The 18,780-nt window shown below is 35.2% G+C and overlaps 5 protein-coding genes across 8 annotated transcripts; 2 read left to right on the top strand and 3 right to left on the bottom strand.

Annotated features, from left to right (window-relative positions):
• Positions 1 to 4,762: 4,762 nt before the first annotated feature.
• Positions 4,763 to 6,114, bottom strand: LOC124449833 (peptidyl-tRNA hydrolase ICT1, mitochondrial-like). Its single transcript, XM_047000741.1, has 6 exons — positions 5,926 to 6,114; positions 5,784 to 5,814; positions 5,638 to 5,697; positions 5,484 to 5,566; positions 5,239 to 5,408; positions 4,763 to 5,160 (listed from the first exon to the last, which is right to left on the bottom strand). Exons 1-6 carry the CDS (start codon positions 6,040 to 6,042, stop codon positions 5,076 to 5,078), a joined length of 546 nt encoding a protein of 181 aa, XP_046856697.1. The 5' UTR covers positions 6,043 to 6,114; the 3' UTR covers positions 4,763 to 5,075.
• Positions 6,115 to 6,269: 155 nt separating this feature from the next.
• LOC124449305 (testis-specific serine/threonine-protein kinase 4-like) lies at positions 6,270 to 8,721 on the top strand. Its single transcript, XM_047000239.1, has 7 exons — positions 6,270 to 6,551; positions 6,618 to 6,858; positions 6,932 to 7,180; positions 7,259 to 7,474; positions 7,577 to 7,739; positions 8,062 to 8,263; positions 8,330 to 8,721. The coding sequence occupies exons 1-7, from the start codon at positions 6,273 to 6,275 to the stop codon at positions 8,582 to 8,584; spliced, it is 1,605 nt and encodes a 534-aa protein (XP_046856195.1). The 5' UTR covers positions 6,270 to 6,272; the 3' UTR covers positions 8,585 to 8,721.
• LOC124449831 (eukaryotic elongation factor 2 kinase-like) lies at positions 6,555 to 13,807 on the bottom strand. Of its 4 annotated transcripts, none has more exons than XR_006949617.1 (13): positions 13,509 to 13,807; positions 13,131 to 13,321; positions 12,940 to 12,977; positions 12,690 to 12,861; positions 12,106 to 12,258; positions 11,971 to 12,031; positions 11,678 to 11,795; positions 10,735 to 10,993; positions 10,320 to 10,430; positions 9,945 to 10,127; positions 9,419 to 9,542; positions 8,763 to 9,067; positions 6,555 to 7,509 (listed from the first exon to the last, which is right to left on the bottom strand). XR_006949617.1 is itself a non-coding variant. In XM_047000738.1 (12 exons), exons 1-12 carry the CDS (start codon positions 13,525 to 13,527, stop codon positions 9,024 to 9,026), a joined length of 1,476 nt encoding a protein of 491 aa, XP_046856694.1. In that variant the 5' UTR covers positions 13,528 to 13,807; the 3' UTR covers positions 8,578 to 9,023. The 4 variants fall into 4 exon arrangements, 1 of the variants encoding a protein (XP_046856694.1); XR_006949616.1 differs by having other exon boundaries at positions 13,131 to 13,324; XR_006949618.1 differs by lacking the exon at positions 13,509 to 13,807 and having other exon boundaries at positions 13,093 to 13,208.
• Positions 13,808 to 13,817: 10 nt separating this feature from the next.
• Positions 13,818 to 16,653, top strand: LOC124449832 (tRNA-dihydrouridine(16/17) synthase [NAD(P)(+)]-like). The gene is given in 13 exon segments (XM_047000740.1): positions 13,818 to 14,189; positions 14,367 to 14,475; positions 14,559 to 14,567; positions 14,570 to 14,608; positions 14,901 to 15,013; positions 15,089 to 15,171; positions 15,249 to 15,352; positions 15,436 to 15,580; positions 15,649 to 15,745; positions 15,823 to 15,890; positions 15,973 to 16,106; positions 16,184 to 16,230; positions 16,375 to 16,653. Coding segments are annotated over 13 exon segments (1,386 nt in total). The 5' UTR covers positions 13,818 to 13,955; the 3' UTR covers positions 16,579 to 16,653.
• Positions 16,557 to 18,769, bottom strand: LOC124449838 (enoyl-CoA delta isomerase 1, mitochondrial-like). Its single transcript, XM_047000747.1, has 8 exons — positions 18,712 to 18,769; positions 18,469 to 18,564; positions 18,025 to 18,272; positions 17,506 to 17,656; positions 17,329 to 17,441; positions 17,240 to 17,259; positions 16,977 to 17,155; positions 16,557 to 16,853 (listed from the first exon to the last, which is right to left on the bottom strand). Exons 2-8 carry the CDS (start codon positions 18,533 to 18,535, stop codon positions 16,774 to 16,776), a joined length of 858 nt encoding a protein of 285 aa, XP_046856703.1. The 5' UTR covers positions 18,536 to 18,564; positions 18,712 to 18,769; the 3' UTR covers positions 16,557 to 16,773.
• Positions 18,770 to 18,780: the final 11 nt, after the last annotated feature.

An 18,780-nucleotide genomic window follows, 5' to 3' on the forward strand; every position in this document is an offset into this window, starting at 1 on the left:
AAGCAGAGAGCCTTAGACGCTACAAGTCCCGGGCTTGTGACCGTTATAGCAGAGTTCGCCACAAGCCCGGGACTTGTAGCGTATAAGGCTCTCTGCTTTGAAGAAAGGAAAATTTTCTCAAATGTTGTTAGATAAGGTCGTTATTGTTTGTAGTTGTTGGTTATAGCATTATGCTATCATTCTTTTTGTTTAATAACATTCCAACTATTTAACCTTGTGAACATACTAAGAACATGTCACTAAGTACCATTTATTGTATAAGTATTTGTTTTCAATGTTGGCATCGTTATCAGGTGGGCGATATTCTTCAAAATATTCAGCAGAATTAACATAATTGTAGGCATCTTCACATGTTCCAACATCACAGCTCTCACTGTGTACATTTATATTAACTTCATGATATGTGAGTTTTTGTCAGTTGTGGTGTGTTCCCTGATTCTTGAGGACAAGTGACGGGAATTTCCGTCAACATATCGGGAATTACATCCCGCACAATCGAATTGGTATACCACCATACATAGATTTAATAGAATCAGGGATAGGATCTTTGAATGAAAAGTAGTTTTTGATTTTGCAAGAAGTGAAAGTTAGTCGGATGTTAAAGTCATTGCAATCGTCACACGCTTCTGCACGGAAATAAAGTTTCTATGGCATATTTAGCCGAGTTACAAAGCAGAGAAGCAGTATCCTTCTACCACGGCTGCAATGGGATCAATGAAGGAGAGATACACTGTTGTTTCATTTCCCTAAATGGTGCAAAAGAAGATAATGTGCACTATAAGTCACGACGAAGCAGTTGCTTGAATAAATCATAAAAGTGAATTTAATTTCTTGACTTTAAAAGACAGGGTAACCTGTTCTGTTATCAGTATGTAGTGATACGCAAAAATGTTTTGGAGAGATTGTTGATGGCTACAAGTGGCGTGCTGCCACAAACAATACAAGAGAAAGCTATTATTGTGTCTTTACTATACCGTACAAAAAGAATAGCTCTCAACGCTCTTTATAGCCTTTAATTGAAACGTATTCTCGAGCGTAACTGCCTCCGAACTTTGAATTCCGTACATTTCATCTTTAATAACTGTAGTATCATATTCCAGGCTTTCCAACAGTTGCAATTACTTGGTAGTATCGGATTCCAGGGTAAGTCAATTACTTGGTTATATAACTATGGAGCATTTTCAAATCTTGAACAAGTTTTACGTGTATAATATTAAATATATGTTACTTCAACTATGTTAATTAAATCTACTTCATTCAACAGCCAACATGTACGCACTGCGTACCTATTTTTTAAAATGTATGCTATTGTATTTACGATTTATTAAAGGCAGTGTTTTGGGAGATATACCCAAAGGCCAAGAAATGAAAAAGAAACGTGAATATTCATGATAACTACAATAAATAATGTTACGAAAAATGGCTTCGCTTGGCCCCAAATGTGGACACTGTTTTTTTTTTACCAAAACAAAACGAAATGGGAGGGAAAACCAGCGGATCCGGTAAAAAACCCTCCAATAAAAGAAAAGATCAAATATTTAGAAAAATTTCCTTCATTTTTTTTAGTTTTATGATGTTTCATGTTTTTGTTGTTTTCAATGATCCTGATGATCTACTTTAACATGCAGCGTGCGTCGTATACATGCAGTCGTATAAAAAAATTTAAATTTACAAAGCGACAAAAAAAGCGGGCTGACTACCTTATTGACACCGCGAATATTTTGTGCGCAAACAAAAGAAACGCAAATTTTGGTAGAGAACAAAAAATGAAAGAGCGCAGAGTATTAACGAAAATTTTAATAAATAGACGAAAAATGAAAACTAATACCAGCCATTTATAAAAAATATTTGGAATACGTGCGACCAGACCATTTTTGATGTCTTACAGACTTCATTCTATTCGAAATTTCTATTTTGCTTCTTTAAAACCTTCATTAATAGCTGGCTTTCACTCGTGTGTTTTGTCAAAAAATTTAACAATTGTGAAAATTTAGTTTTACGGAAATTTTTAACTGTTGAATTTGAAAATGCGTTTTACTGATAACCATTGATAACCATTGATAACCAATTTTACTGATAACCAAGGTTATCAGTAAAACGCATTTTCAAATTCAACAGATATGCAAAAGATAAGACTTTTCTCTTTTGGACGAAAGGACGAAACGACGCTTGTGTCTTGGTGCTTCTGCCCGACTTGATCGTTCATTGATTGTCCAGTTAGTAGGCCTACAGACATAGCTACTCTATAAAAAACATATTATAAATGTCAGCATAATGAATGAACAAAAACAGAAATTGAATGTATTGAAAGGAACAAAACTTTAATACCTGATTTCGAAGCGTTGTCGGGGTCAGTCTGATGCAGGCGACTTAGTCGGTGTCTTCCTTTTTTTTCACCGCGCAGTTTTTTATGTGTATCTTATCAATTTATAACGTGTATCTTATCAATTTATAATTCATTTACCCTACTTGCAGCAATGCAATTTTTTTTATAAACGTTGAATGAAATAAGTAAAAAGTAGCGAGTAAAAGCCAGCTATTTTCTCAAAGCAAGAGACATCTTTTAGAGACATTTTTTTCAATTTGGGTGTTTTTCATGACTAAGGTTCAAATCATAAAAATAGACCATCAGGATCCTTTTTAACTATCTCATGCAGTTACTCATACAAGTTAATTTTAACACTTATCTACTCAACTTACAAACCACCAGAAATGGGTCGTATTTTTCCACTCGCTTGTTTTCCATCTTCGAAGAGTATACTCCGTCTTCATACGTACATATGCCGTTATGCCAATGTCCATACAAGTTTACACCATTCCATACACGAAGTAACGAGCATCATCAACCAATAAAGTAGCACTACTTGTTTTCTCGCTTGTAAAACTCGCTTGTTTTCCATCTTCGAAGAGTATACTCCGTCTTCATACGTACATATGCCGTTATGCCAATGTCCATTCAAGTTTACACCATTCCATACACGAAGTAACGAGCATCATCAACCAATAAAGTAGCAACTGATACCATGATACAATGCAATCTTCGGGTAATTTCAAGCGGAGGAAAAGGGATCACTTCAATACCCCAGTTATATTATCACTCAAAGAATGCTTAGTGCAGAGTTGATCTTCCGTGAATATCAGCTGACCACCTTTAGGTGGGCTCATATAACAATGGGGCCCATCATCATTATATGAACAAACAACTGACATCCACAAAGAATCCAAACTACACATAAACATTCTTGGCCATGAATCACCATGACACATGAGTAATGACAAACTAGTGAGAGTAATTGAAGTGAATGACACAGGTGGTAAAGGGACTTTCACAACTCCATTCTTGTGGGATCTACAATATAAGAAAATATGAAACAGATATATAGAGAATGAGAGAATTACAATATTTTTATGTTTGACTATTCAAATGGTAGAACATTCAGCTACATTGCACGAATAGCTTTAGTCAGTTGAGTTTGAAAATTAACCGATGCATCAAGAACTTTCAAACGAACCAAGGCTTAACATCGCGGTCAAGATATTTTACAGTGAAACCTTTAATATTACAAGGCCTACCCTAAGACTAGTTGATTATTCCATGTAAATTATAATTCGTCAGTAAAATGACAGAATTTACCTTTCTTCGTACAACGTTAAAGTGACTAATTCTCCATTGTTAAAATTTCTTTAATTGACGTCATGACTAAATTTTTTTATGGTGATTGGCTCCCTTAGGAGCATGTTGTTGATCGGATTACGCCCAAATTATCGGCTATAACCAATCTTTTCCTACCTTCTTTTGTAGGTACTTCAGTCCTAAAGCACGTATTTTGAACCGTACCTTTCCATGTTATCAAAACAGTTTCTTCAAAGTCACGGATTCCAGTTCTTTTCTGCCGCATTCAAAGATTTTGGCGGTCAAAGCATGCCGATGTATTTGAACCGTGTTGAAAAAACTACTGCAATCAAGCGAGACGTCTTTTGGTAGCTTGTTATCGATGACAGTTGAAGGCAACAAACTTTATTTTGCTTTGCACAGTCACAAATCTTTATACTTGTCGCCTATGTGTATAGTCTTCTTCCATCTCATGTGAACAACATCTGCTTTTCATGACGCCTCGTGGTTTATATGGCAAACTTGAAGGGAATAGTATTTTTATACATGGTGTTACGCATATCATTATAAGTATTTGTTCCACATGATTAACATTCATTGTTTGTACTTGAACAAATTACCGGATATCTATCAAATCTAATTTATAAGAAACAAAACGTATTGTTGCCGAACAAAAGAACTAAAGAACTATTCTCTTCCTTCGTTAACATACGTAAATTGCAAATAACAAAAACCGTTATTAACCTTAACTCAATAAGATATGACTGCAAGATTCAATGAATAGTTGGACAAAATTGAAGACTAGTTTGTACATACTGTGTAAATGTTTTATCATATTAATCATTTCTTTAAAAAGCTACATATTGTTTTACAATAAGTTACTACCTAATGATTTACATAACGTTTGCGACTGACTACATCATTGGACATAGGCAGACATAAAGGTTGACATCAAGGTAGACACAAAGGTAGACATAAAGGTAGACATAAAGGTAGACATAAACGTAGATATAAACGTAGACATAAAGATAGACACAAAGGTAGACATAAAGGTAGACACAAAGGTAGACATAAAGGTAGACATAAAGGTAGACATAAAGGTAGACATAAACGTAGACATAAAGGTTGACATTAAGGTAGACATAAAGGTAGACATAAAGGTTTACATTAAGGTAGACATAAAGGTAGACATGACATAAGGCTAACATTAAGGTAGATAAAAAGGTTAGTTCAGTCCTGAGAAAGACTGTTGGAGTTGATGATGACTAACATTTCAACAATCTATGCAGTTGTCATCATCACTCTAAACGATACCCCCCACCTCAAACCAATTTCTTTAGTACATAGATAAAGAGTTCTCCAGTCTTTGAGACTATTTGCAAATTCAACCACATGTATCATGCATGAAATTAGCATCAACATGATTTTTTAGACATTGCTAGTTATGAGAAAAGTCAAAATTTCACAATTGTTGACCAGATCTTTCTGACTTTCTTTGAGATCGAAATTTTTTTTCCTTTAAGCGTCTTTCATCCTGTGATCTTATCCTAGAAATCAATACATGTTTACCTTAGAAAAGTTATGACAAAAAATGGTGAGGTGTGTTGAGGATAAATAAGTTTTACATGTTATTGATCTTGTTTTTCTTCTCCTCAGACGTCTCTTTAGGCACAGCGGAAACATTTTGTAAAATTCTTTCAATTCTCGCGATTACATCATTCAAATTTTTCTTTTGATCTCTAAACCTGCTCGACTGTAAAACCATTTCACCATCTTTATTGATACGACTTCCTTCCTGTACAATATCACATATACACTTCATCTTTATTGACAACATATTTAATATCAAAAATCAAATAATGTTATTTACTTCAATAAATAGTTTTTTCCTTATCCACAAAGGAATCCAGTCAGCAGTCATCACATGAAAACGAATATCCACTTTGGTATTCACTGCATGTTAAAAAATGAGTTAGATTTTCGTGACTTTTTTTAAAATAAAAACATTTTAGTCTGCATATCACCTTTGTTGACGTTTTGTCCACCAGGTCCTGGACTTCTTGAATATTTTATCGTTAAGTTTTCTGATGAAACAAAAACAAAAACATTGTAAAATAAAGACGTTTGTTTGTAAAAATGATATCAAGCAAAAAATTTTGTCTTCTCTTACCGATTGGAATAGGACCTTTGAACTGTTCTTTCTATAAAAACACATTTTATAGTAATATTACTTTTATGTTCAATCTACAGTCGACTAAAGAACTTAACCAGAGGTGAAAGGGCAAAAAACAGACCAAAAATTTATTTTGTACCTTTTCCTCTGTAGTTGCCGAATTTCCATTATGAAATAGACAGACAACAGGGATTCTATAGCTGCTAAAAGAGGAAAATACTCTTGAAAAACAGCCAGATCCAAATCTTCTCAACATATTAACTTTAGTCACTTCGCCATTTTTCTGATATTTTTGTTGTCGAAGTTTCTTTTGGAAAAGCCCGCAGATTAGACCTTCAGCGGTTTCAGTATACCACGTATATACTTCATTTAAATGGGCATTACTAAATTTTGATTAACGATGACGTCACAAAAAGATCTGCGGAAAGAATGGAAATTTTGACAGAAACGACTAGATGATGAAAATTTGAGTAATTTTACTAAAAAATGACCACAAATATATCATCAATCACTTTGGTTCAGAAAAAAGGCTCATTGCTACCTCAAAGATCTGAACGGAAGTCAACCTTAGAGGCAAAAGGTTACACCTTAGGGCAAACCTTGGGTGAAGGGGCATACGCTAAGGTTAAGTTGGGAATATCTGCTAAACAAAACTGTCATGTTGCTATAAAGATCATTAACAAACGTCGAGCATCAAAGGAATATCTTGCGAAATTCCTGCCAAGGGAAATTCAAGTTCTTCAAAGATTAAAACATCCTCACGTGGTATGTCGTGGATTATTTTCTTCGTGATTTAAAATTAGCAATAAAACATTTCTTTTTTTGTTCAAGACGAAATTCTACGAAGTAATTGAAACACAAACAAAGGTTTTTCTCATTATGGAGTACGCAGAAAAGGGAGATTTGTTAGAACACTTAAACAAAAGTGATAATTTAGTCGAAGCGGAAATACGTAGGATGTTTCAACAGTTGGTTTTGGCTGTGAATTATTGTCATCAAGAAAAAGTTGTTCATCGCGATATAAAATTGGAGAATATACTAATGGATAATAAAGGACGAGTTAAACTTTCAGGTAGGAGGTTATTTCAATTCGTCACGACAAATTCCGATCTTTCTACGACCTAATTCATGATATCTATGTTAAGATTTTGGTTTTGCTACGAGTACTTTTAAAGAAAAACCACTGGAGACGTTTTGTGGATCTTTTGCTTACGCATGTCCTCAGATATTACGTGGCGATAGTTACAACGGTGCTGCAGCAGACATTTGGAGTGTAGGTGTGGTGCTCTACGCCTTGTGTTGTTCCAGATTACCGTACGGAGATGATGAATTAAAAACGTTCGTAAAAAAAGGAACACCTAAGAAATTAATGTTCACAAGAAACGTGACGAAAGGTCTGTTATTCATGACATATTTTCCTCGATGGACAGTTGCGTTTCGCGAACGGAGTATGTCTTACAATGATATTTTAGATTGTCGCGATCTCATACGTCAAATGCTCGATCCAAATGAGGAAACTCGCATCACTGGTGTGCAAATTCTTGAAAATATTTGGTGCAAAAAGGATATCGATGACGTGCTCAATGAAATGCGAAGGCCATCCCTCGCTCAGCCTCCTATAGTCAGCAGTCGTCGAAGATCCACACGCACTCCTAACGCACCACAATTACCACCTGCTCTCGCACAAAGTAAGAAGTGACGACATTTTGTTTCATCTGACGAACTGAAATGTAGAAAAAAAGAAAATTAAGTTACTTCCCAATGAAAACAAATAATATTTCATTTTCTAGCGACGGACAATAACGAAATAGAAAAGTCTCCAAGCAACAAAGACGAACGACGACTAAGTTTCAAAGATGAAATTACTCAGGTTGCATCAAACTTCGCAAACAAATCAAGAATAAAACAATATCAATGTGACGGTAAGATGAGACATAGACGACAGTCTTGCAAGTGCTGCCGACATTTGTGACAATTTGTTTAATTTGAAACTTCAGCAAACACTTTCCCATCTTCAAAACATTTTCATGTCAAATTAAACTAAAAAAAAGTTTTATCACAAGGCAACATCAGAAAAAACCCATCAACAATACAAACTCGTGTAAGAATAGATAAGTCTCGTGTTTTTTTTCCTTCTGTTTTGTTCGAATGATTGAGTTCCTTTCGTGCTCAATTTCACGTATTAGACATCCCAATTTCATAAATTTTGCCACACAATGGTGAGCCGCTCGACATTTATTAAAGATTAATCAAATGACTTTTGCCCCTTTCTCAGAAAGTTACAAAATTCAAACGAAAGACGTCGTAGTTCATTGGTCAGTGACGTCGTTAAAGGCGAGAAAAGTCTGGTAAACCAACGGCGAAGGCAATCCATAACAGAAAGAAAACTGTCACTGGCAACAGATGTCCGTGTTATGTCACCACAACAAGCTGCCGTTTACTCGAGAAAAATGTCTTGGAACCCAACTTTTCCCACGGTATTTTAAATGAAACGACGAAAAACTGACGATCGTGTCCACACTGAAAAACGCGTTTTTCTTTAGAACCGAGATGATAACGTGTCCGAAAATAACGAAGACGAAATGTTAAGGCGAACAAGAGAAGGCATTGAAAAAGAACTTGGCAACCTTAAACATACAACGGCAGGCGTCGCAGCCAGAATGGCCGCCGAGGAAACATTATGCAAAGAAGAGGGAAAAAGACATCGAAACTCAGGCAAGCATCAAAGCGATGACGAGCAAAATCAAAGATGGCGGAAAGATTGGGAAGTTCAAGAAAATCTGTGCGAAGATTTATAAACAACCATCGAAGGCAAAGAATCTGTTTAATACCTAGAATTTGTAAAAGTTATACCTTTTCTCAAAAAGAATCCGAACAAAGCTCTTATTTTATAATGTAAAATTTTCGTAAACAAAGTAAATTCGGATAAAAGACAGTTAAAAAAGTCACCGATAATTGCAACAACAATCAACTCACTCCATAATATGATGACGTCATTCGACATCCTCCAGTTGAGAGATGATTTCCTCCGAAAGAATGAAATATTTATTCGAAAGCTTTCCTTTCATTTCAGTCATCGCATGTTCGCCAGCTCTATTGTACATATCTCCGGCTTTTCTTAAGTCCCGTTCAATCCCATCACCACCCTCTCGATACATCTCTGCCACGCGCGAGCATAATTTTGAGAGAGGATCAATCAACGATTGTTGATGTTCGTGTCGTTTTCCAGTATTTGAATCAAATTTTCATAGAGACAAAGAGCTTTAGACCACGATTTCGACCTAAAAATAAAACAAATTATACAACCATTAGTTGTTGAAAGCCACAGTATATACAGTGTTTTCATCAGTCGCCATACTCCCCAACATGGCCGCTATGACGTCACATGCAAACACTCCATAGAATATAGAGAGCAGTCACACAATGCTCACTATACAACTTGGTGCTGTATATTTTAAATAGATTACTGGCTGTGTTTAGCCAGCTCACCGTTCCTATTGGTTAGAAATATTCGCTGATGTTTTGGTAATAACATTCATAATAAAATATTTGTGACACTTCATTGAAATTATCCTTTTGTATGTTTCTTATTTTGTCTCCATGTCACAGTGACCTCTCTTATCCATAATTACCTTCCGTTGACCAATCCAATGCCAGTGTCCCACGCATGCGCCATATATACCATTGCTTCAATATTACCGCTATCGCAGGCGTTCTCCATGCATTCCACACCACGTGATCTGTTTTCCCGCTTTCCTACACGTTGTCATAGAAACTGTTAACGAAGCCATGTTTACAATTTTCACTAAAGTCGACAATTTTTTGAAGTGCAAATGTTTCTCATGTTTGAGTCCCTAAAATTTCTAGATCTAGATCTCTGATAGTGGGAAACACATTTTGCAGTTGGGAATCGTTTTGATTTGGACCCATTTTGACTCTAGATGTTGAAAAGTGACTGAAATGGCATTTACTTGATGTTCACTCTTATCTGGGAGAACAAATACAGTCTATTCGGTTTTCAAACCCACGCAAAATGAACAGATGCGTCAAGAAAGGCAGGTTATCATGGGATACATTGGAGGATAATAATATACACACCTCAATTGTCAAAGAAGACAGGTTATCATGGGGTACGTTGGTGGATAATAATATACACACCTCAATTGTCAAAGAAGACAGGTTATCATGGGGTAGTTGAAGATATATCTTTGCTAAAGTAATGAGAGCTTTAGGATAAAAGCAATCTGCAGATTGTTCCAAATGAAATAAAGCAGAGTCAACTTGAATTTCTTGATTCGTGAATCGTCCAACTTCATTGAACTCAGCAAGGATGTAATGAATCTAGGGAAATGACATATCAGAACAACACTGTAAATATATCTGATATCGGGAGGGAGGGGAGGGGGCATATTTTTATCATTATTTGGAGGATGATCTTCATTCTGGGATCAACTTTTGTAACGTCTGTTTTTAATAGAAAAGACTCCGTGGGATGTAGCTCCACATCAACACTAATAATCAAGTTCTGCTTACCTCTCCCAAAACAGATTGAGCACATTTTCCAATAAGTTTTGACATTTCTAGTTTTTCGACAGATACAGACGAAGAACGAGGAACGACGGAAATAGTATCTTCGTATTTAATCTAAACATGAAATCAACATCAGAATGTTTTAAGTAAAAACACGGGGCGGGTGGCTGAATGGTTAATTGCGTGAGCTGTAAGCCAGACGGCGCGGGTTCAATCCCGGCTCGTGGCACATTTGGCAATGTGTCTGTAAACCTAGCCCGGGTTGACCAAAGCCATGTGAGGGAAATTTGGTGGGGGGCAAGTAGCAAGGCTGAAGCCGTCCCTGATTTCGACTGATTGCTACAACACGCGTAACAAAAACGCGAAAAGATATGATGATGATGATGAGTAAAAACATCATTACTATTTTTGTTCATACTTTACAGTTGATTTCGCCATTTCCAAAATAATCGTCAGACGACTCCAGTGAAGAAGCAGACGACGGTGAATAGCAGGAATTAGGTGTAATTGGTGTAGACGGCGGAGATAAGATAGGCTCTTGAGGGATTGATATGGATAAACATGCAATATCTTTCTTTATTGTTAAGGAATTCATCAAACGCCGATCTTGGTCTTCTAGTCGCTTCATTTCCGACTCACTTAAGTCAAAACGAGATAAACCCAGTGATTCACAGATCCTAAAATGGTTTCACGAAACAGATAAGTATTTTTCAAGCTACGTGCAAACGCTCTAAACATGTTGAGCACAGTTTGAGCATTAAAATGATAACACAAAGGATCATGGGACAAATATTCCACGATGCCTATATATAACTATTGCGTACATACATCTACACATACGGTTCAGTAACCAGGTAAAAATCAAACTTCTTTATCTCTTTCTATGCCATTTTTACAACAATATACGCTGCACAGTGCGCATGCTTTTGACTTCTGATGGAATAGATGGTAAAACAAGATTATCCCATCTTTCAATAGTAAAAAGAGCGAAATTAAATTTCAAACAATTGATAAATAACTGTAGAAGCAAATGATTGGACCTTTTAATAAACACGTACTACAGTTGACCTTATCGTTTTCATTTTTTCGCATTCATCAACACAAGAACGAAAGCTATACCAATAATTCTGATCTGCTTAGTATTGTAGACGACGGGTTATCATGTAGACGACGGGTTATCATGTAGACGACGGGTTGTCATGTAGACGACGGTTGTCATGTAGACGACGGTTATCAGACGACGGGTTATCCAGACGACGGGTTATCATGGAGACGAAGGGGTTATCATGCACGACGGGTTATCATGTAGACGACGGGCATATCATAAAGTCTGCATGCTACGATATGTGTTTAAAACTTACTTATTACAACGATGCGACGAAAAAAATAATGCCATTCCTCTGGTTCCAAGGTTAGCTTCCCCATAATCAACATCAGATGTACTGTGTATTTGAGGATCAGTGTATAAATCACCAACACCTGAAAAAATGTACTATTTACCATGATATTTTGACGTCTGATTCATTTTTACAAATCCATAAGATGGTGAAAATCATGTCATATTAAAATAACACTCATTTTGAAGTCATCTTTCTGTTTTAGTTCAGTAAAACCATATATTTACTCAACGTTTGTACAAGTATTTGTGGCTAACCTTGAATATCAACAACCATAATCTTGTGATTGGATCTTTCAAATGTAAAATGGCTAAATGCCTGTGATTTGAATCATATGAAGCATTAATGAAAAGCAGGAGTTTCAATTGATCATTTTTTCAAGATTTTCTTACTTGAGGTGTTGCTCTTAATGTATCATCAGAATGAATGAATCCAGAGTTTGAATTATATTTTATATATTTTCCTTCAATAAAATGCTCTATATGGTAGAGTGGAGAATCTTTTCTGTTTTTCATTTCCAAAACAGAAATCTGAAGAATGTCAACCTAGAAAAGATGTTTGTCCATTATAAACAATTTCATTGCTAGTGATCCTGTGTAGTACCTTGTAATCCTCAACCTATTTTCCACTATCTTCATCCACCACCTTATCCATTGCATCCATATAATTCCATTCCCTCACTATCTTATCCACCTTATCCTCTCATTCATCCTTATTTATCCCTTCCTTCATCACTATCCTATTTTCATCCACTACCATTCCATCACTATCCACCATTCTCATCACTATCCATTCCTATCCACCTTCTATCCATTCATCTTTCTACCATATCCTACCATTCTCATCACTATCCTACCATTCTCATCACTATCCTACCATTCTCATCACTATCCTACCATTCTCATCACTATCCAACCATTTTCATCACTATCCTACCATTCTCATCACTATCCTACCATTTTTATCAGGTTGTCACCTTCTTAGGAGGAGAATGTCTATTATACTCCTCTCCCCAAAGCTTTGCATCCATTTGTAAAACAACATCATCAAAATACGTTTTTCTATCCACTTCATTAATATAACGTTTTGCCACATGGTTCCCAGCATGCTTCCAGTTCCGTGTTTTTGTAAAGTTTGAAAGTTTTTTCCTAGTGAAAATAGGGATGTACATTGTTCAAATGGAATACTCTCATTGATTGACATAATGAAGCATGTAAAGTACTTACATACGAAAACATTCTCTCATTGCACCTCGATCAAATGGCTACAAATGTTAAAGAAATATGACGAAATCAATGAGAGCCTTTTCCAAATTTAATCATAAGCATTTATACTAGAAGAATTAATACCAAATCTCTCAAATGTCTCAATCAAAATACAATGAAATCTATGGTTCAGTAAACAAAGATCAAAGGACCTGTTTTTCCATGCGCACATGAACCTCATCACAGACCCAGGATCTCTTTACTGCGTTATAACGATGCCGTATGCCAATTTCATCAGGAAAGTTTTCATCAATATGAAAAGCCTCCCATGGATCCGTCAATTGTTTGAGTTTGCTTGCAAATTTCTTCCAATGACGAACATGATTATGATTGGACGAAATTTCTTCTATAATGTAGTAAGTGTAGATTTTTCAATTTTTCAATTCGTTGATCACAAGAGAAAAAGCTATTTCAAAATACAAAGACAAAATCCCTCAACCCAGCCCACACAAACGAGTAACTGACAAATATTCAAACTTCTTGAGTTGTTACCAGAAAAAACACTTGACAAACCAAACATTATAACTTACCGGTTTTCCCCCCATTCATTTGAACGAAATGAAGAGCGCAGATCTAATTACCAATGACTATTTTACAATATTTTCAAACGGGAACACGACATTCTTCCTTTGATGAAAAAGCCATTTGTTTAGGACACCACTGATCTCTAAAAACGGGACTACGCTTCCTCAAGGCTAAACAGCCTAGTCAAGACTTAAATGAAACATAATAGAAATTTAAGTACAATAAATATAACATCAAAAAGCAGAACGTAATTTAAAAGAACACGATCTATAATTGATCTAAACTTTCATTTGAAAGAATTTCAACATTTGCTTCAATAAACTGAGCCGTCAATGTAAACAACAATATCAGCGGCTGCACTCATTTGTTACTTTCTAGCGCTGTCATTGATAAACAATGGTTTCTTACTTTCTCTTGGAAATTGAGGAAAGTTATAGACGTTTTTGACTAGAATGCCCGCAAAATATAAAGGATTTGAGTTTTACGAGAAGGTTTTAAAAAAACCACGTTATATAGTTGCACCAATGGTCGACCAATCAGAGTTACCTTGGCGTATTTTAAGTCGAAGACATGGAGCTCAGTTATGTTATACACCCATGTATCACGCTTCTGTGTTTTTGAGAGAAGCTCATTACCGTAAAGCTGCTTTAGCAAGTTGTGAAGAGGATAGACCACTGATAGTACAGGTATCGACATTTAAGTTTCTATGATGGTCACTCAAAATGCCTTCATCTTAAATTCCTAAACGAAACAACGTTGAAGATCTTTTCCCAAAAAACGTGAATATGAGATGAAAAATTATATTGAGTTTGATATTGTGGTTATATTTTTTGTCTTATATTAAATAATCATACGTTCTTAAGTTCTGTGCAAATGATCCAGAAACCTTTTTAAATGCTGCACTTTTGGCTCAGCCTCACTGCGATGCAATTGACTTGAATCTGGGTTGTCCACAAGGAATAGCAAGGCGAGGTATCTGTTGATGTTCATTAAACTAACTTTATAATGTACACCATTTTAAACGTCTTTATTTTTATGTGTTTTTGTTGTTTCAGGTCATTATGGAGCTTTTTACAGGATGAATGGGAACTTATACGAAAAATTGGTAAATATAAATATTTACGTATGTCGAAGTGTATGGTAGGAGGTTTTGTGATCATTTCCATCCCAAAGTATAGATCACTACCCTTTTGTGTGCTTCCTTATCCCTAATATAATCACCCAGATCTCTACAATCATTCCCTATGTCCCAATTGCCATTTCCAATACCTCAAACATAATTCTTCTCATCCTTACAACAATACAACATTTATCCATTGTGACCCTGTAATTCCCCTTATCCCTAATATAATTCTGCCATTTATAATCTGTATTTTGATGTGCAACCTTAATTCCAGTCAGTTTGGCGGCAGACAAGTTGTCCATTCCAATCACCTGTAAAATTCGTATATTTGAGGACATCCAAAAGACTTTAGATTATGCCAAGATGCTTGAAGAAGCGGGATGCCAGGTACAAAAATCAAACTATATACTTTCATCATGAACTTTATGTTGTACTCACCAATCAAAATTGTTATTTTGTCAGCTACTTACAGTTCATGGAAGAACTAGAGAACAAAAGAAGGAATTAAGTGGTTTAGCGAGTTGGGACCACATCAAAGCTGTTAAGTATGTTTCACACTGCATCTTATCGTATAGTACTTGTAATTTTGAAACAAAATCAAATGTCTTCCACTTTTTCACAGAGAGCATTTATCCATTCCAGTGTTTGCCAATGGTAATATTTTGTACTTTGAAGATATACAAAAATGTTTAGACTATACTGGAGCTGATGGTGTTATGACAGCGGGTAATTGTTAGTTTCTAAATCACATGTACTGCCAATCACAAAATATTCAATTTCAAAACTACTAACTTACAAATTCTAAACAGAAGGCAATCTTCGTAATCCGTCTCTTTTTACTGGTAATGAACCTCCAGCATGGGAAGTAACTGCAGAATACCTTGAGCTAGTTGATATGTATCCTTGTGCATTATCTTCTGTCAGAGCACATTTATTTAGAATGTGGCATCATGGGTAAGAGTACAATGTCACATGACTTACCCCCCACGAAATTTTTTTATAATGAGTATCTCGTTTTGTAGTTTATGTGTTCACACTGATATCAGAGAAAGATTAAGCAAGGCTGGAACATTAGAGGAAATGAAAGTTATAAATGATGATCTCAAGAAGTTAGCTCAAGTGTGTGGTAAAAATTTATAATGCTGATATATTGATATGATGAATATTGTCTTCAACAGCTCTTTTTGTCATATTAGCTAGAAAGTAAAGAAACTACCATTTCTCCTGGGAAACATAATTATTGGATTTGTCAGCCATATATAAGGTATAGAGGTTTATTAAATTGGTTACAGTTTCATTTCTTTCATATTTATCACTCAAACTATTTAATGCATTTGAAACTGTAGAACAAATGAGAAAAAGCCAGAGAAAAAACAAGAAGAAATAAAAGATGGTTTGAGTAAAACACAACTGAAACGAATGCTAAAAAAGCAAAGAAAACTTGAGCAACGAGAGCAGAGGAAACAATCTCCAACAACAGGTAAAATTATCTACGATTGCACATGGAAGTTTTATAGCAAAAATAAAAGAATCTTACATAAAGTATTACTTCAACAGTGTCGTTTAAATGGGACAGATGTGAAAAATGTTCAGTGAATCCAAAGGTTTGTTTATCTCTACAAAACTTCTCTAAAGTTTATTCCACTCCTTCATTTATGTTCATGTTAAACGGACGCTTTACCCTTGCTACCAGAGACATTATAAGATTAATGGTAAATATGATATCTTTATGATATTATTTTCCTTAGGGGAGGAAATGCTTGTTCAAATTATGTCGTGCATGTTGTCGAGAGAAAACATTTATAGAGCATCTAAGTTGCCGTAGTCATCGGTTCAAATGCAACAAACGTTCATCTGAAGTTTCAGAAATGATGACTGAACATATACACATAAACATTAACACTAAAATTGATGGAGACAATGAAGATTGTTTTATGGAAAGTGTGAAATAATAATTTAATTTTCTTGGACATATTTATAACATTGTAGTTACTTAACTGTGTACAAACAACACTTGTGTCAAAATATCTTGTCTTCTTACTCAATCATCACCTCTTATCTTCAAGATTTTGATTTTTGGGCCAGTTTTTCATGTACATGGCAATCATTTTTGTGTGGATTCTTGCTGTGTTAAATTCACAAATTGTTCAGTATCTGCCTCTCTGTTCATTAATAGTCTCCAAAGTTGCGCGTCTTAGCATCAACTTTGTTATAGATCTTGCTTTGTCTGTAGGAAAAATTTAATGTTTGCATCATACACAAGAAAAGAAAATTGTACAGCAAGAAATCTATGTGATAATTTACATTACAACTCAGTTTTTACAGCTTTCATGGGAAATGACGTAAATACCTGGTATAGCAAGCCATTTTTCAATTTCCTTCTTTGCTGTTGATAGCAAATCATCTTTTTTTACAACTTCATCAACCAGACCTATGGTTTTTGCCTCATTACTACTAAGCATTTGTCCAAGACAAAGAATATGTTCAGTTTTACGATGACCCAGTGTGTTTACTATGGTGTCGGCAAACCTACAAGAAATTTTGAAACTTGTTGAACAGAGTTTGCCAACAATTAAAATAATTTATGATTCACATCAGCTTCAAGTACCTTACCAAGTGGGAGCAACAATGCCCTGGAAAAAATGGTATAAAAATGAGTTCTCAGATCTGTACATTCAATGATGCATACATGAAGTACTTACCAACTGTGTTTCATTAGGACCAATACTGGCATCACTTGCCATAATTCTGTAATCACATGATAGTGCTAAAAGACAGCCACCAGCAGGTGCGGCCCCTAACCCCAAATACACCACTGGTTATTAATAGCACCATATTTCATTTAAGATTAGCGAATTTGTGATTCATGACCTCAATACATACATTGACTGCAGCAATAGTTGCCAAGGTAGAACCATAAAGTTTTATCCAAATATTCTGAAATGATTTCCAAAATTCTCTTAATCGATCTTCATCCCCACTCAAAAACTCTGTGATATCAAGTCCAGCTGAGAAGATCTTCGATATAGCCTACATAAAGTATGAAATTTGTATAATAGTCAAACCTGATCTTCCAAATGAAAATTTCAATACAGCAACAGGATATTTGTTATTGGAATGTTTATAGACAAATTTACAAGTAGGTTGCACCATAAGTTCAACGATTGTTCCACATCTTTTGCAACAGCTATTGACATACTTTGCATCCAGTATCCTCTCATGTTGAAATATCAAATTGTTGAGACCTTTATAACTTAATTTCAATGTACTTTTGCCAATTAATTTTACAGTAACTGCAGCTGCAACTTGCTTGAAAATTGCATTATTGCAATTTTGGGAGAGAGCAGATAAAACACTGTAAAATTTCTTTGCAATTTTACTGTATTTCATGAACTTACAGATGTGAGAATCATTCCTTTGCATGAGGAATCTTCTCCCAAATTTTCAATCACATTTGCTAGTTCCTGCATCATTTCTAAATTCAATGAGTTGACTGGACTCCTCTTCATTTCAACAATGCAATATGACCCTTCATTTACAACATTCACAAAATTTGTGGTAGCTTCAGTTGATAGTCGACAAATACCAAGTGTGGGTTGAACTTTGGTTGAAGGCTTCAAAACAAAATTATGCCAATTTCCTAAAACTAGAGAAACATTAAATTTTTTTTTCATTGACAAAATATAACACATGATAAAATATAACACATGATAATCAGGAACTACTTTACTGAACTGAAATTTTGGTTTTTTCATTCACTAACTTTTCTACCACAGTATTTTCTGAAGCAACGGAGGGCAGCAACTAAAAGTGTTTCCACAGAATTTAAAGAAAATGCATACCTGCCCATGAATTTTGAAAACAAAATCTTGACTTGCCAAAAGCCATTCTCGTGACCTTTGCAGCCATTTTAACTTTGACCTTCACACAGTTATATCCTTAATGAAAGGAATTGCATACTGCTGGACATTACATTTTTTTACAAAATCAAGGAGAAATAGCAGAGATAATATAGTATATGTAATATAGTGCTATTAGCAAACCTACGCACTATGTATACTAAAAAATATAATGGAAAAACTTACAAAAAAGTGGTCGAAGTTCTCCTCAAGGCTGGTTACTCCAATCTTGGAAAATTATAGGAAAAACCAAGG

This window comes from Xenia sp. Carnegie-2017, unplaced genomic scaffold (genome assembly GCF_021976095.1).
Source record: "Xenia sp. Carnegie-2017 unplaced genomic scaffold, XeniaSp_v1 HiC_scaffold_23, whole genome shotgun sequence".
In the NCBI taxonomy this organism is placed as follows: Eukaryota; Metazoa; Cnidaria; class Anthozoa; order Malacalcyonacea; family Xeniidae; genus Xenia; species Xenia sp. Carnegie-2017.